This window comes from Myxocyprinus asiaticus, chromosome 16 (assembly GCF_019703515.2).
Source record: "Myxocyprinus asiaticus isolate MX2 ecotype Aquarium Trade chromosome 16, UBuf_Myxa_2, whole genome shotgun sequence".
Classification (NCBI taxonomy): Eukaryota; Metazoa; Chordata; class Actinopteri; order Cypriniformes; family Catostomidae; genus Myxocyprinus; species Myxocyprinus asiaticus.
Window position 1 is genome coordinate 21,725,806 of NC_059359.1, and position 18,396 is coordinate 21,744,201.

Here is an 18,396-nt window from a genome sequence, read left to right on the forward strand (position 1 = left end):
TACTTTGGATTACTTCTTCAGCACTGGTAGATTTTTTTTCACTTGTTTTGACTATAAAAACTCAAAAACTGCCAGTACAGTAAGACAAAATACACATGTTAAAAATACATTCTCTGAAAAACCTAAATATCTTATGCAGTGTTGTTTCTAAAACAAGATAAATCAAATTGATCTTGTTCTAAGGATTTTTAGATATTTTTACAGGAAAACAATACAAAAATTATCATCAAGAATATGATTTTTGCCCTAATATCAAAAGTCTTACTAGAAAAAAATAAATTATGATCTAATGTGAATTTTCTTGATAAAAAAATAGATCGTGCCTGGTAACGTGCATATAAAATGGCTAGAAATAGTATTTTAGCTTAGCGTAAAGCTGACAATTTACACAAGGTTTATTTCTATTTCTTCTGCTCTAAACTTACTTCAAACTTACTTCTCTGTCTGCTCCTATGAATGTAACACATCATAAGCCATATCACCCTGCAGCTCTAGACGGTTGTCCACTGAAGCTAATCAGGGATGAGCCTGGCCAGTACCTGGATGGGAGACCTCCTGGGGAAAACTAAGGTTGCTGCTGGAAGAGGTATTAGGGAGGCCAGCAGGGGGTGCTCACCCTGTGGTCTGTGTAGGTCCTAATGACCCAGTATGGTGATGGGGACACTATACTGCAAAAAGGCACTGTCTTTTGGATGAGATGTTAAACTGAGGTCCTGACTGTCTGTGGTCATTAAAAATCCCAGGACACTTCTTGTAAAGAGTAGGGGTGTAACCCTGGTGTCCAGGCCAAATTAGGCCTTTCTCAATCATGGCCTCCTAATAATCCCCAGCCATTAATTGGCTGTATCACTCTACTTTCTCCTCTCCATCAATAGCTGGTGAGTGTACTGGTACACTATGGCTGCTGTTGCATCATCCAGGTGGATGCTGCACACTGGTGGTAGTTGAGGAGAGTCCCCCTATACAATGTAAAGCGCTTTGAGTGCCTAGAAAAGTGCTATATAAATGTAAGCAATTATTATTATAAGAAAGTGTTTCACCGCTGTTCAAATGGATCACATCATTTATATGTATAAATGTATTCCATCTGAAAGGACTAAATATTAAATGAAACAAATGACAATAAAATGCAAAGTAATCTCTTCAGTAATCAAAATACTTTTTGAATGTAACTGTATTCTAATTACCAATTATTTAAATTGTAACTGTAGTGGAACACAGTTAATTATATTTTGTATTTTAAATACGTAATCCTGTTACATGTATTCCGTTACTCCCAAACACCGATCATATCACATGAGAGTGAATACATGATGACATTTACAGGATACTTAATTTTGTGGCTTGGCCTTAATTGACTGCATAAATATACCACATGCCATAACTGAGAGAAAGAGCTGTTTTACAGACATAAGAAACCACTGGGCCCAAAATAGCATGCAGACATTATAAACTCATGCTTACAGACCTAATCTCACCCCATTCTCAGGCACTCACTTTAAATGTATTGCAAGCTTTACTGAGGTAAAAACTCAAGAGCTTTGTGAAGGAATTATGTTTAAAATCTTCAGGCATTTTCAGTGAAAATTTAGAAACTTCACCATATGTCATATCACTTTATATCTAGGTTTCCACACTTTTTGACAAATTTTTGATTTTACTGGATTTTTAAAAATCATTTTATAAAGATTGGACCTGATGTTTCCAGGTTTTCCATGACCATCTGAACCCTGTATAACACATAAATCATATGTGCTTCTACCATCAGAGGCAAATAACCTGTGCTTGCAGATGTCTTGTGAAAGATATACAGATTTACTTTTTACCATTTAAATCCATTCTATAGACTTTCCAGCAAAAGAGATTCAGTCTGGGCCTCCTAATAACAACACTAAAACAAAAAAAAACTGGAAGGCTTAAGACAGTTTACAATGTGGCCATATGGCTGGTGTAAACAAAGAATGCAGTTTTTGATATTAGTTTCTTTAGCTCTATATCAGATATTGATTAAATCATTAGGCTATTCTCCAAATCTCCTGGCAGCAACATCTCATAATGTGATTCTCTTACATAGCCAGAAAAAACAAGCGAAGATCCATAAAATAATTGGCAAAAGTAAGCCCTCCATAAATAAGTGTATTTTGTTACCATACTGTAGCTCTAATATTTGAAACACTTACAGGACCACATTATACATTCATGTCTCTAGACACACCAGCATTCTATAAAAGTTCTAAAGTCATGGATTTCGATTTATATCAGGAAATCAGTGCGTGTGAACTAGTGTCTGAGTTTGTGTACGGATCAGGTGGCTTAAATCTCTGATTGGTCAATGCACATGTATGTATATCATACTCTGCTTACTTTCATTCAAGTCCGGTGCCATTTTTAAAGCAATTATAGTGATATCTCACTTCATGTTACAATACCATATAGGGCTGTCTCTTCCAGAGACTGTGTGCACACACTTAAACATACACACACACACACACACACACACACACACACACACAGTGATCAGTGCAAAACAGAAAACCTCTCAGATTTTTCTCTAGAGGGAACATCTCAACTCTATCTGTCTGCAGTAATGAAGATAATCTGTGGGTGATTATTCTGGTCTGGACTCCACCCCTGGACACCTGTTTCCATTCAGATGCAGGATGAACTGTTGAAAACTAAGTACGAATGTAGCCATGACAACACAATTGTTGATGACTGGGATGGAAATTGTAGACTAGAGCAAGGGTTTGCTGAAAGGAGATTCAACTCATCGTCAGTGTGTATGTGAAGTAACATGTATAACATGTCCTGATCTGAGTGAGTCACACCCGAATCATCACAGGACAACACAGACAAGGGCACCAAATCACTAACTATAAACTTCCTGATTGACTTTAGAACTGAACATTTTAAGCATGCGATATAGAGACAGGATATTCAACACAAAACATGGCAAGGAGGAAATGCGTGTCTAGAGCAGCAAGGCGAAATGAAACAGTAGATTCATTGTCTTTGGAAATATTTGAAATCACAAAATCCTAGAAATGCATTGATGTGCACACTTACCCAGGTACCCATCCTGGTTGATATCTCCGAGAGGGGCAATGGCACTTCCGTAGCGACCGAACAGGTGTGTTCCAGTGAGTGTTATGGGAGGGGAGAAGATTAGAGAGTCCTCTTGCAGGTATAAGTACACACGGCCCACCTCACGAGGTTTACTCTCAAACTCACGATCCATGTAGAGTGGGGCTCCAACCAGCACATCATCTAGCCTGCACACACAGATGACTTCTATTGTTTAATACAGAGCTAATAATATTTTAAATTCTCTAACGCTAGTTAAAAATAACTTATCACAGAAACCAGACACTGTTTAGTATGTTTATTAAAGGGATAGTTCACCCAAAAATAAAATTCTCATAATTTACTTGCCCTCATGCCATCCCAGAAGTGTATGGCTTTCTGTCTTCTGCAGAACACAAACAAAGATTTTTAGAAGAATATTTCAGCTCTGTAGGTCTATACAATGCAAGTGAATTGTGACCAGATCACATGACTCCAGTGGTTAAATCTTTGTCTTCAGGAGCAATATGATTGGGGTAGGTTCAATATTTAAGTCCTTTTTTATTATAAATCTCCACTTTCACTGTCACATTCTTTCACAATCTGAAAGTGAAAGTGGAGATTTATAGTAAAAAAGGATTTAAATATTGATCTGTTTCTCACCCAAAGTGAGAGAAGACATATATTAAGCCCCTGGAGTCATAGAGATTATTTTTATGCTGCCTTTATGTGACTTTCGGAGCTTGAAAGGTTTGGCCACCATTCACTTGCATTGAAAGGACCTACAGAGCTGAGATATTCTTCTTAAAAACGTTTAGAAGAAAGTGAGTAAATGAGACTTTTCATTTTTGGGTGAACTGTCCCTTTAAGACTGTCCCCCCAAAAAGGCTAAATCTGACCCACACACATACAAATTCACATACATTTACACCAACACATCCAGGCTTTACGTTTACTGAATATTGACATAAGTAACATGAATTCTACATGTATTCAAATTGTTTTCAAGCTGCTGACTTGGAACACGAATTAACGAATCCCTAGCCACTGAACAATGACCTGTAACTAGATTAGTCACTCCTTTTTATAGAGCATGTTTGAAATCAAAGTATCACATGGCTCCAACCTTGGGGTTTCATTACAGCAATATGTACAAAGAACAAATGCATGGGTCAAGGAGTTGTACAGTAACCATTGAAACTGTGAGCCATCAGAGCTAAGACAGCACATGACAGTATGATGGCAGGAGATAAAGCATAAATCATAAAAATGCTGAAAATATAAAACAGAGATGTCTTGCATGGAAATATGGATTTAGAATAAAGCCTTGGAAATTATGCCTTGGACTGATGGAGGTCTACCAAAATGTTCTTACAGTTCAGAACAAGGCATTCTGAGAATAATCTAGACAAAGATCAAAGATTCTGGCAAGTTTCCATGGTAAAACAGAATGAAATGTTATTTCAAAAGTTGACATTTGTTCATCTCAGGCTATGTTGCTCTAGTTTCAGACGCACTGTAGCCTAATTGTGTTATACACCTTATTCATGCTAGTGCCATTTTTTATTTTTAATGGGAGTGACAATGAGGCTGTGAGGAATAGACTTAAATCTCTTCAATAGCACGAACAGTATAAAGCTGTAAAACGCTCCTAGATCACATCTGATTTTCCACAACTTATATTGTCTGGAGATTTTTGTCTACTGAATGTTCATGAAAATATGTTTTTTCAATGTTTTGCCTGCAGAACGATGCAAAAATACTTTAAACTGCAGTACAACCCATCGAAAAGACTGTACGTCTGTCCCTCACAGCCTTGTTGTCATTCCCATCAAAAATCAAAGATGTCACTGCTGTGAATTAGGTCTATAGGATCTCAAAAAATCCCTGTTATCCATATGTTTTATAATTTTATAGCAAGTAATAACAAAACTGAAACACAGACTTTAACCCTGGACACTAAGGAATATTCTCATACAAATGAGCCATTTCAACAACTATTAGAGTAAAGAGCTGTAATTTGCTCTCTTGGAAAATATGTGTTTGCTATTGCTGGATTATCATTAAACGGCTCTTTCTTTATAGGGTTTTGTGAATACTGTTGTTTTACTGAGTACTAAACTTTGTACTATTGGAAAGTGAAGAAACGAGAAATGAAGAGAAGTGAAGAGAAGTGCAGAGACATGAAGAGAAGTGAAGTGAAGTGGAGAAGTGAAGTGCAGAGAGATGAAGAGAAGTGAAGAGAAGTGAAGTGAAGTGGAGAAGTGAAGTGCAGAGAGATGAAGAGAAGTGCAGAGAAGTGAAGTGAAGAGACGAAAAGAGAAGAGAAGGGAAGTGAAAAGAAGTCAAGGGAAGTGAAGATAAGTGAAGAGATGTGCAGAGAAGTGAAGTGAAGTGAAGAGACAAGAAGTGAATAGAAGTGAATTGAAGAGAACTGAAGAGAAGAGAACTGAAGAAAAGTTAAGAGAAGAGACGAGACGAGTCGAGTTTTGGCACTGATGTGCCAGTAAGGTTTTGTATCCTCATAAGACAAAATCAAAAACAAATTTTATATCAAATTTCCCCTCTGGAACACCCAGGCATTAGGATAAGGGTCAAGTAAAAACAGAAGACTAATGTATTAGTCTAAATAATCCAACCCCTATTTATTACCTGATGGTCCTGTTTAGCTCTGCATACACCTTGTAACTAAAAACAGCATGAGCTGGTAAACTTGATTAGCTCATAATAAATCATGAGAGCACATAAGAAAGTCTTGTTTCAGCAGACAGACGGTGATGAACACACAATAGCAATGGCAGCAAAACTGTCATGCTCTTTTGCTTTTCATATTTCATAATTACAAATTTGCTCCATCTTTTGCATAGGATAACATTTTTTCTAAATAATTAATCTTACAAGTCATTGGACACTGATTCAGTTTATCTTTCAAGTTATTGGACATGGAAGTCGACTCACCCATCTCCATTTAGATCGGTCACAGCAACAGTGTATCCAAAATATGACGCCATCTGTGAGAAACAATCATGCAAGAAATCAAATGAAATCTCCATCAAATTAGAAATATGAGGAGAGAAATGGGACACATGCATAGTCAAACATCTTCTGTTGATTTTGAATGCATTATGCAGTAAAATGAAATGCGGTTATATGGTCAAATGAAAGCTAAAATTAATTATTATCTCACAGCACACCAGATTATTAAGACTATGTAAACAACTTTTAAAATCAGTTCTAGATTGAAGCTAATGAACAAAGATTACGTTGAACTAACAAAAAAGTCATTTACAAATGTCAGGCAGTAATTCACCTGCTCCCCGGAGAAATTCTGAATGAACGTCAGATTTGTTGCATTGATCACAGCCACCTAAAAAAGCAGAAAAGTCTGATTATATTGCTCATAAAGCATTGCTTTCAATTATGATAGATTTTTGTGTATCTGGAGACTTTATCTGGATTTGTGATGTACTGTAGGACTTGTGTGTCTGACCACATTACTGTCCTCCACCCCAAAGGAAAGTGATTTTTCTAATGTTAGGCATTTAGAATTATAATAATTAGAGACAGAATAATGTTAGTGGATGTTTTAGGTGGCATCTATGATTGAGATGGTAAATCAAACAAAGCCACATGCTGTATGGTTATTACTCAAGAACATACCATGCAGTGAGAAAATAGACACAAATTCACTATCTACTTTAGAAACCACCCATCCAGCTGCCTGTGTTTCTGTTTAAATGAAGTCCAAAGGGGACACCCCTGCTTTATAGACCGTACAGCACTAATTGGGAATTCCTTCATAAGACTTCAAATCACATCCAGATGAGAATCTCACATCCACTTATACATGTATATGTCCACAAGTGACATTTTACTTTTACCAGAATATGCATTATGACATGCAATACGACATCTAGCTTGCACTTGTTTATTTAAAAAGAACTGCTTCAATTTTAGAGCTACACATGGCTGTTTACCTTTGTAAGTAATGACTAACCTCTTGAACGCTTCTCAAATTTTCCCTTTCCCCTTGACCTTTACCTCTGACCTCTCACTCCCGATTTTACTATGACAAAAAGACAGGAAATCATGACTGTTTAAAGATGGTATACTTACATAACCAAAGTTCTGTGCTCCTCGAGGTACCCCTGCTACCAGTTCTGCATGAAAAGACATAGGAGATTCACTCACACACATCAGCACCTGAGATATTGACATATGTGTCAGCAGGTTTATGTATTTGAGAACAGCAGAGTTTGAAGAAAATAAATTATGTCCTCCAGTTGAGAACAATAATAAAAATACACTTTTCCTGTCTAGTTAAGGGTGTGTATGTAACTAAATGTCCTATAATGTATATACATGCACATACTGTATACACAACCACTTATCTGCTGCATCTTAAGGTAAACAGTGAAGTGAAAGCTGTGATTTTTGTAAATCTCTTCTCTGTCAACATCATGTCACTCACTCATATAATATAAACATTTAGAAGAGAGAGCCAGAGAGGAGAAAGACAGCTAGAGAAAGAGGGAGATGGAGAGTGAGAAAGATTGTCTGAGGTCTGATGGATGATCATGGAGACAGGGATGTGGTGGGAGTGTTTGCTGCTGTCTGTCAGATCTCCGTCCCACCCAACAAGATCGCAGAGAAACGGTACAAAAAACAGTCCAAAATTGTGCGTCTATTTTACTTGTCAAAAGCTCTCAGATTCCCAGCGACCCATCACTGCTTAGTCGCAACCAACCCCCCCAAACTAGTCCAAATTTCGTGCCTTTCTCAACCACGAAGCATGTCTCTCCTCTCTGAATTCACCACTAATCCAGACCATATTGAACATGTGTAATAAGAGAGAGAGAGAGAGAGAGAGCAAAGATGATGTAGTTTGATGGATAGGTATGGTAATGACTGCTTATGAACGAGTTTGTGTGGGTGTACGAATGTGTATGTGTGTCTGAAAGGGATGACAGACTGCAGACGGGCTGTTTGTCATTGGGTGGCAATTCAGCGACAGAATAATGTGAGGGCTCTGTAATTTTGGTCTGAGGCTGAAGGGTCCGATCAAAGCTTAGCAGACAACAACCACACACAGAGACTTACTCTCATATGTTTATATTCATCCATAGACTTACAAACTCTACATAAGGCACAACACAAACTCTTCAAAGATACAACACCAAATATTCGAACGACAGCACAAATGCCATAAATGTGCAACATAAACTCTAGACACTATACAAACTACGAAAGGCACAAAACAAACTCTAAAGCCCAAAGTATACTTGGATTGTCCGTGTTGCTATTTGCTCCGTGCACAGATTTTCTCGACACGCACACAGTCCTTGTCTGTGCGCATCATTGGCACATTCGCCAGCCGTTGACTGTACTAAAAGAGTATCAGAAAGCGGTCGTAGTGTGCATGTGTTGAACGTGTTCATATTTGCTCGTGGTCAAAAGAGTATACTTTGAAAGGCAACGCGGTTGACGGGGTGCGATCTGATCCAGAACATAGAAAAATGAAGTATACCCCTGCCCTAAGAAAGACAGCACATAAACTCTGTATAAGACAACACAAAAGTCACAACAGAAATTCCATGTGTTACATATTCCCTGTTTTTGTGCTTAGACTTTTATTTTGAAATTATTTAGTTCCCCGTTCCTGTTTCCTGTTAGTTTTGTAGACCTTTGTTGTTTCCTTTGATGATTGGTTTTCCCCTGTTTGTTTTCCTCAGGTGTTCCTCGTTCCCTTGTTTGCCCTCATGTATTTAAGCCCTTGTTTGCCCTGGTTTCTTGTTCAGTCTTCACATGTGTTGTTATGCTCTGTACTTGGTTCCCTGCATTTTGTTTCTTTATATTCTGAGTACTTCGTTTATCTTTTGTTTCATTAAAGCTGTGTTTAGATCCTCATTCCTTGCCTGTCTCATTACACCACGTAAGACACAGCACAACACAAATTCTACAAAAGACACAACACAACAAACTCTACAAAAGACAGTACATAATCTGCAAAAGACACAACACAAAGTCTAAAAAGGCACACCACAATCTCTAGGAAGAAATATCATAAACTGTACAAAGACACAACACAAACTCTCCGAAAGACAACTCACAACACACACTATACAAAAGACAACAACACACTCTACAAAAGAAAATACAAACTCTACAAAGGCCCAACAAACTGCAAAATAAATAATCTCTACAAAGAAACAATACAAACTTTACAATGGCCAAACATATACAAGAAACAAACTATACAAAAGACACAACAAACTCTACAAAGGTACAACACAAGCACTACGAAAGACAACAAAAACTCTACAAAAGTCACAACAGAAACTCAACAAGACAATACAAACTGCAAAAGACATCACAAACTTCACAACAGACACCACACATACTCTCCAGAAGACACAAAACAAAATACAAAGGCTCAACACAAACTCTACAAAAACACAACACAAACTCTACAAAACACAAAGAACAGACCACTGTTATTGTGTGAGATAAAGGTCAGCTACCCAAACTGAGAACGACAGGACCCGACAAATGAGTCAGGTTTGGGTTTGTAATTAATGTAAAAATAAAATTGTATATATATATATTTTTTATTTTTAATGTTACTTGCTATGCATAGACCTGCACACAGGAAAATAGACAGAAAATAATAAGAGCATGATCAATTTTGGGTTTGGATTCAGTCTTAAAATGACAAATTTTTTTAAATTAAAAAAGTGTTTACAGAGTTTTTATTATTTACAAAGTTAAGTCTATTCCAAAGGTTAAAGGAATTGCAGTTCAGAGAGACCCAAGACTATGCTCAATCTGTGTGTGGGAAACCATGTGTATGTAAAAAGGTTAAAGGTCTCACCTTGCTCTGAGTCACCTGTGAACTCTCCAACAGCTACAGAGTACCCTACCAGACAAAGAAAATAAAAATTGAAAAGCAGGGAATTGAAAGTCTCTTTAGACTTTACAGTAAGGAAAACCTCAATTAGCTAACTAAAGTGGGTCAATTTAAAAATTATGTTTACACCAGTTGGTTTTATATCTTGTCATTTTATAATCGATTGCACAATTATCATGACAGTCCAGCTGTGATGAAGATTACTTACATGATGGAAAATGTTCATAGGATTTCTGAGGTCAAAGTGTGTATTTAAGGTATATTTTCTGTGTGTGTGTGTGTGTGTGTGTGTGTGTGTGTGTGTTTTGGGGTCCACAGTTCCAGATGGAAATGTTATCAGTAGCCCCAAACTCAGCCCCAAACTGAGCTATGGGACACAGGGTGAAGGTTACCTTAACATCCACAAAAAAGCTTGTGCGTGTTCATGTGCGCGTGTTTATTCATTTGGCTGAGGGCCGGTTTCCCTGATCCAAAAACAGAGCCTCAAGCAAATCACTGGTGTCCCATAAAGTATATTTACTTTTCAAAAGTGAACACGCATAGGGCCTCACTTACCTAGGTAACTGTCATCATATGCGTCTGACGCAGCCACAGTCTGTTTCTCTCCCTGAACTTTGCGCAGGATGGTTTTCAAAGAATACCCATTCAATATCTCTGCAACTCCTGCAGTGACCACTTGACCTAAACACACACACAAACATATCACATGACACATGACACATGTCTAGCACTGCTTCAATATTTAAAAATGTGAGAAAAGTATTCCTGTGACGAGGAGGAGGGTGTGGCCGGGCCGTGAGGATGCAAGCCCAGCGCTAAGTTGCCTAATCAGCGGGAGAGAGATAAAGGAGGAGCCGGGGATGTCAGAGGGAGAGAGACGCACATGGCCGCTGTGTGTATGAGTGTGTCTGTGTGTTTTATGTTATGTTTAATTTCTTTTGAGTCATTAAAGTTTACGTTGATTGCTCAGCCGTTTCCTGCCTCCTCCTTTCCCATCCTTGAACCGTGTTACAATTCCTAAAAGGAAAACATTGATCTCCTTGGAATACATTAATAGGAATGTTTTTACACAGTTGGACATGTCAGATGATTTCATTAGTTTAATGATTGTGTGTGCATGATTTGTGTGCAATTCAAAGATATTACATAATTGAGGCAGATGAGTTAGTACATCTGAATGACGTAACAAAAAGTGGCTTATAAAAGTCAATATACTTTTTTTTTTTAATTTTCTTATCACTAAAAATAAAATAAAAAAAATCACTGGCCTACAGTCCACAACAATCCATTTTGCCAATCCAACAATCCATCAAGTTTGTCAGTCTGTTCAAGGTAGACTAGGGGCCGTTCACACAGAATACATTCTGGTGTTCCATTTGAACTATTTTTTTAATCGTTGGTCCATGTACACATGCAGACGGATGTCTTTGACCAAATCCCTTTTTACAGAATTTACATACAGTTCAGAGGGCATGATTAAATGTGTTAATTTTTAGTATGCTACTTTTGATATAATTAAATGTACTAAATTAGTTTTGGTCTGAGGAGAATAGAGGCTTCAATATGAATAACTTTCACAGGCAACATCGAAATTCAGCAGAACCATGAGTAAAGGATCATTCGAAGGGGGCATAGACCCTCTGCCTCACAAGCTGTGTCAGAAGCTATGTGTAATGTTTTTACAGCATTCAGAATTAATCATATGCTACTGCATCTATTTACTAGGCAATAACACAAGCTCTGAGGAAAATGACAGAGTAAAACAGAGAGCAAAAGTGAATGAGAGAGATAGTTTCTCTGTTTTTTTTGTTCAAGTTCAATACAAACATAACTCTTTTACTACCAGGGCTGCAGCTTGACCTGGACCCCTGGACTCTTAATGTGTGTGTTCAGCGGTGTGTAACTGGATCTATGTGTACATGTTCCTCTATTAACCTGCATTTTTTTCTGAATTTTGTGGACACACACATAACATGTGGGTAACACCCCTTTTCCTCCTCACAGAAATCTGTTGTCTTTTATCAAAACAAAGTAATGAAGGGTTGAGGTTAAGATGGTCAAGATGGACTGAGCATGGGAAAATGAGGAGAGAAGAGAAAGCGAGTGGCAGGTCATAATTTTTAAAGCCTCTGTATTTGTTCACAGCATGAATGTTCAAAACATTTATTTTTATTGCTTGTTCAATTGAGCTAAATAAAATGAGAAAATGCAACAATTTTTGAACATTCTGTCACAACGTAATTTTATTACGTGCAACCAATTTAAAAAGTTGACATTTACTTTATCCATTTGCATTGGGACTACATAAAAAAACATAAGGAGATTGATTCGAGCACTAATTATTTTAACATAGTTTGTAAACATTTTACATTTAATTTAGTACAGGGTTAATTTAACTGCACATGAAAAAAGTGAAGTGGTACCCAGTAACAACAATATTTATTAATGGCTGGAACTCTAAGTTGAGTCTGTGGGGGTCTCAATATTGCCCTTATCTGTATGCATGCCTTAACACATACACTGCCCACATTCGACTGCAATTACACAATAAGCAACATCTATCTTTGTTCTAACCCAAATGAAAACACACACACACACACAAACAATCACATACACATCCGGCCACAAAATATTTAGCTGTGCCTCATTTAGTTGTAATAAAGGAAGTTCAAGCACAAGTCACACATTTTTGAGTTATTTAGAGGAGGAATGTGCTCTCTTACTCTGTCTATACAGGAAAGGTCCTTCCTTCTAAATGCAATGGCATACTTACGGCGATGTACTTCTTCATTCTTCGCTCAGAGACAAAAAGAAGTTTGAAAAAGCTGAACAAAGGCATACTGTTTACGAACATTCAGATACCGGCCACACCGCTGTGGGTGGTGTTTAGAGGAGCATTTAAATATGAGAATGAACAAGACTACATGTAAAACCTTAACTAATGTGACATTAAAATGTGTTATCAATGACGTCATGCCTCATTCTGGGTAGAACTCACACGAGATCAGTAAAAGAAGCTATTTTAACCACTCGATGATGATTTAAAGTAATATAAATGCAGTAGATAATGTGTAATTTGTCATGTTTACATTCTACATTCATGGCGCTAATGTGCTAACATGCTATTCATGGCCATAATATGAGCTGGTAACCCTCTGTTATTGTAATTTATGATGATACTGATACTACTGCAAAGATGGGTGTATAAAAGAGTGTTAATGGGCAGAATACAGACAAAAGAATGATGATAACAGAGGCACATCTTACTATGGGCAGATGTGAAAATAGCTTTCGCTGCAGAAGGCACATGCATGAAGCAGCTTATCAAACAACAGAGTGAATGGGCATTTAAGATTATTTGAGAGGATTTGATTCCTTTTGAAGACTAATTAAACAAAAAGAATCGCATGACATACTTGGAAAATGTCTCTTCGCAAACGATCGTACAGATTAAGGTAAAGTTGCACCAGTTCGCTAACAACTCTGCACACCGCTGTATTCATGTTGACTGATCTTAACTGACTGAACAATGTAACTGAAAAATCTGTTGGCCTCAAAATAGGTGGAGGTCCTACCAGTGATGTGCACCAATGGCAGTGAGAATGTGTTTAGCAGCCGGTACAAAGTTTTTATGAAAGTTCTCCCTGGGCAGCAGTTACAAACCAGCGAAACGAATTTAAAAACACCATCTTTTAGGCCAGATTTTGCTTGAAATTTGTCACACTCATTGTTAATCTGCCAATTTGGTACAGACACCGGTCGGTTTCAACAAAACAATCTAAAAATGGTTAAATATCGGCTGATTATTTGCCCTGTCTGATATATCAGCCTATCAGAAATAAAAACACTTCTAAACCTATGTCAGCTCCATTGCCGTAAAGATCTTTGCATTCTCTCTAAATATATTTAATTGCTAAACAAATAATGCATGCTAAAAGTGAGGAAGTGCAGGCATTGTTCATTAACTTGCTGTCACTGGAGTTTAAAAGCAATGATTACAGCTTTTATGGTGAGCCAAAAATAAAGCCACTGGCCAGAAAAGGCAGCTCATTGACCACTTTCTGTCTCTTATTTTCAAAGACACTATACAACTACTGTTGCCATTGACCCATCTCTGATGAGTCAATTGTGACAGAATACTTCACTGAGGAGTGAGCACTGAGCTCTGATTGGCTAAGCAGACTCAACTATGAATCCCCTAACACACTGAGATAATCTCTGATTATTTTGTTAACGGGGCTCAAGGGAGGTGATGTGTCATCTATCTGAGTATCTGTTATACTGCTCAGAAAGTAGAGGAAGGGTCATGTTGGTCATTCTGTGGAAAGCTGAGATTTTTAGGGTCCTGTGAGACAGTCTGGGAAATGAGTCTAGTATCTGCCAATCAGTTATCTCAGTTAAAGACTCTGTAAAAGGATGGAATTATAGAAAAGTCTATACAATTAAAGAATTATGTTACCTTGCCAGTAGAAACTCCCTGGTCCTCCCACAACCAGAGTCCCTTCCTAAGATGGAAAGAAAGAATGATATCGAGTGAAGAAATAAGAGCAAGACCTAAAATATGTCTTTGTGTTTATTTCTATGAGTGTTTGTTTGTTCATCAAGTGATAGATGAGAGATGTGTGGCACTATCCACGAATAGGGTACAGTTTGATGTCCTGTTACTTCTTTTAAATCATACACACAGATTCCATGTTTGTGTGTGTGTGTGTGTGTATGGGTGAACATTAGTTAGATAAACTTTTCTAAATAAAGTAGTAAGTTTTAAACACGTAAAATAACTGCATCCCCCCCCCCCCAATTATTATTCAATTTAATTTATTACAAAAATGTATTATTAATTGTTATAGTTATTTAAATATAAAAAAATAAAATTAAAAATTACCATAAACATTATTCAGTTGTGTACTGAATATTCTGTGCAATTATTTAGAAAAGAAGACATTTTTAAGAGTTTCAGGCCCTATTTTGTACCCTATTCATGGAATGTGCCAGGTACTGTTTATTTTTTTTAACATAAGAGCAACAGAGTGAAAGAGAAATAAGGCATGAAAAAGGGAAACAGCCCTTTTCCTGATTTCTGTCCTGACTGGCTGTGACAAAAGGATGTAGGGTCAAAGTGACATATCTGTCTCCAGCCTCTCTCTCTCTATTTCTCTTTATCCCTCTGTCCTCAGTCTAACCTTTAACCTCACCTCTCTCTCTGCTCTACTCACTGAGTCCATTGCGTATAGAGAAGAGTGCAAGAATTAGAGTGCAGTTTAGAGATGGGGGCTAATGTCAAAAAGGAACTGTGTAAAAAGAAACACACACACATACATAAATACAGATGAGGAGAGGAATTTATTACCTTAGTAAAGTCAACACTGAAACCTGCTTGGCAGAAGCCCTGGCCTTCGGGGTCCGGGTTATCTACAGAGTTCAGAACAGTTTCAGTTATACAAAAGTGATTAAGATAAGATTTAACACATTGAGTTTCTGCACCTTGGAAACGTCTATGGAATATTAGTGTAAATAGAGCTTTTGCAAGTTACTAAGTAAACTGCAGGCTGTGTACAGTATTTGTGCAGCAGTAATGCAAAGTAGAGTCAATTCAGGTAAATCGTGCCACTTTTTGGTCCAATTTACCTAAAATTCACCCAAAGTTATAAGTTCTGTGTGTTCACAGGTATGTTGCTACAGTATATCCTCTAATGTACAGTTGAGTCCATTGTGCATGTGAATGTGTGTATATTTGTGCTAGAGTATTATTGGTAACCATGTAAAAAAATCCTGGAAAATAACAATTTACAGTGGCAAGAATTGGAATTACTCGCATTTATGTATAAATTTGTCTTAAAATCTGGTTTGATCTTCATCTAAGTTACAATAATGAACAAACACAATCTGTTTGAACTAATAACACACATTTTTATATTGCTCTTGTATGTATTAAATACATCATTCAAACATTCACAGTGTAGGTTGGAAAAAAGTATGTGAACCCCTAGGCTAATGACATCAACAAAAGCTAATTAGAGTCAAGAGTTGGCAAACCTGGCATCCAATTAATGAAACGAGATTGAAGGTGTGGGTTGGAGCTACTTTCACTAATAAAAAGAACTCCAAAATTTTGAGTTTCCTATTCACAAGAAGCATCTGCTGAAGCGGACCATGCCTTGCAAAAAAAAGATCTCAGAAGACCTACGATTAAGAATTTTTGGTTTACTTAAAGCTGGAAAGAGTTATAAAGTTATCTCAAAGAGCTTAGATATTTATCTGTTCACAGTTAGACAAACTGTCTATAAATGGAGACGATTTAGTACTGTGGCTACTCTCCCTAGAAGTGGTCGTCCAGCCAAGATGACTCAAAGGGCATACCACAGAATGCTAAATGAGGTAAAAAGAACCCTAGAGTGACAGCTAAAGCCTTGAGGATCACTGGATCTGGTTATCATCTATGTACATGAGTCTACTATACAGAAATCCATGGCAGGACACCACAAAGGAAGCTGCTGCTTTCCACCCAAAACATTGCTGCAAGCCTGAAGTTTGCCAAAGACCATCTTGACACTCCACAACGCTACTGGGAAATTGTTTTGTGGACTGATGAAACTAAGGTTGAATTGTTTGGGAAGAACATGCAGCATTACGTATGTCATAAAAAGGGCACCGCACACCGACTAGAAAACAATCTCAACGGTAAAGTACGGTGAAGGGAGAATCATGATTTGAGGCTGCTTTACTGATGTTATTGCTGCCAAAAGAGGATCGACCAGTTATTAAATCGAAGTGTTCACTTACTTTTTCTACAGCACTGTGAATGTTTAATGGGATGTGTTCAATAAAGATATGAAATATTATAATTGTTTGTGTGTTGTTAGCTGAAGCACACACTTTGATGAAGATGAGATCACATTTTGTGATGAAGATGAGATCACATTTTATGAATTAATGCAGAAAACCAGCTAATTCCAAAGGGTTCACAGACTTTTTCTTGCCACTGTATAACCCTTTTCCTAACTCCAATTCTAAAATTTGAGAGCAATTATAGGCTTATAAGAATGATGTTCAAACCCTAACCTAGGCCTAAGCCTAATCATAAAATCTGATTGGACTGACATGGACGTTGATCCAGTAACATGTTCTACTTGCCGATATCACAGTAAGCAGCTGTTCCTGTAATATAATGTACAGCAAGTTGCATCCTGTGTGTGTTGATATGTGTCATAGAGTGTGGGCCCGAAGCTCAAGGTGAGGAGAGTTATGTAACATCACTACCAATCCCAACATCTGCAACACAGCATGTGCCTTGGAATACAGTCAACTCACTTTCACTCTCCCTTCTCTAATGCCATCCCCGTTTCTTTTCTTTCACTCTTCCCTAGACTTCTCATTTGTCAAATTTTTTTTGGCCCTACTACATTTGAAAATTTGTGTGTATGTGCATACAGTACATTAAGGCTATTCAACTGGCGGCCTGCGGGCCAAATCCGGCCCATCAGAAATTTTCAGTGGCCCGTGTGAGGTTGACAGTTGTCTTGGGTGCTGTTTACACCAAATGCATTTTGTGTCTGTTTGTGCTGTTTTTCAGTAGTTCACCTATTCAAACTTGCGCTAGACAGTTTTTTCAGTGTCTTGTGCAGGAGAGCCTTGTTTTTAGATGCTTTTAGAGGTTGTGCTACAAATAATCATTATCCGTCATTTTGATGGAAGGGGAAGATTAAAGACGTAAAATCATGGATAACAGACAAGCCTGAGTTCGGAGCGACAGAGAAGTTGTGAAAAGTCAAAAGTTTAAATCATTGCATCTACAGTATAATAAACTTCACTGTTAATGTTCAATAACAAATTTTGTGTCAGTCTGATTTACTCTCTCTGTAATGGGCCAATTTTGAAAGCAATTTTTAGATGATTTCTTTTAATCATTATTATTTTTGTCTCAAGTTACCTGTACTTTCAAGTTAACCCCAGAATTTCCTGCTAGGTGGAAATATTTCTTTTGATAAAAAAATAATAATAAAAAAGCTATAAAACACATACTTTATGTTTTATTTATATAGTGAACAAATATAATAGGCCTACTATAACACAATATCTGTAGATAGAAGCTTTTCGATAACAAAATATCCTGGCTTGGCCCATGTGCCCTGAAGATTTTTTCCATCTGGCCCACTTGTCGATGAAGTTGAATAGCCCTGCATTACATGTTTGCATGTGTGTCCATTTCATAGTGAACACAATGTCAACATTGAGCAACCTTGGCAAGGATGCTTTGCTGACATGCCAGGCAGATGGTTGGTACTTGATATTGTTTGACAGAGAGTAAGGAAAGTAATTCACAGCCATTATGAGCTCATATATCATACACTTATTTCTCCTCTAAAGACATTAGGCACAGTTATCATCATTCATACATATATACTGCTTCACTCTATACTAACTGT

At 37.4% G+C, this 18,396-nt stretch overlaps 1 protein-coding gene across 1 annotated transcript in view; it reads right to left on the bottom strand.

Moving 5' to 3' along the window:
* Nucleotides 1–18,396, bottom strand: part of itga8 (integrin, alpha 8) — a 113,813-nt gene that overhangs the window by 84,543 nt on the left and 10,874 nt on the right. Inside the window, exons 5-12 of the mRNA XM_051721639.1 lie at nt 15,321–15,382; nt 14,430–14,475; nt 10,526–10,651; nt 9,935–9,979; nt 7,180–7,223; nt 6,374–6,430; nt 6,022–6,074; nt 3,067–3,272 (exon numbers count right to left, since the gene is read on the bottom strand). Of these exons, the coding sequence (XP_051577599.1) occupies nt 3,067–3,272; nt 6,022–6,074; nt 6,374–6,430; nt 7,180–7,223; nt 9,935–9,979; nt 10,526–10,651; nt 14,430–14,475; nt 15,321–15,382 (639 nt within the window). The remainder of the gene's footprint in view (nt 1–3,066; nt 3,273–6,021; nt 6,075–6,373; nt 6,431–7,179; nt 7,224–9,934; nt 9,980–10,525; nt 10,652–14,429; nt 14,476–15,320; nt 15,383–18,396) is intronic.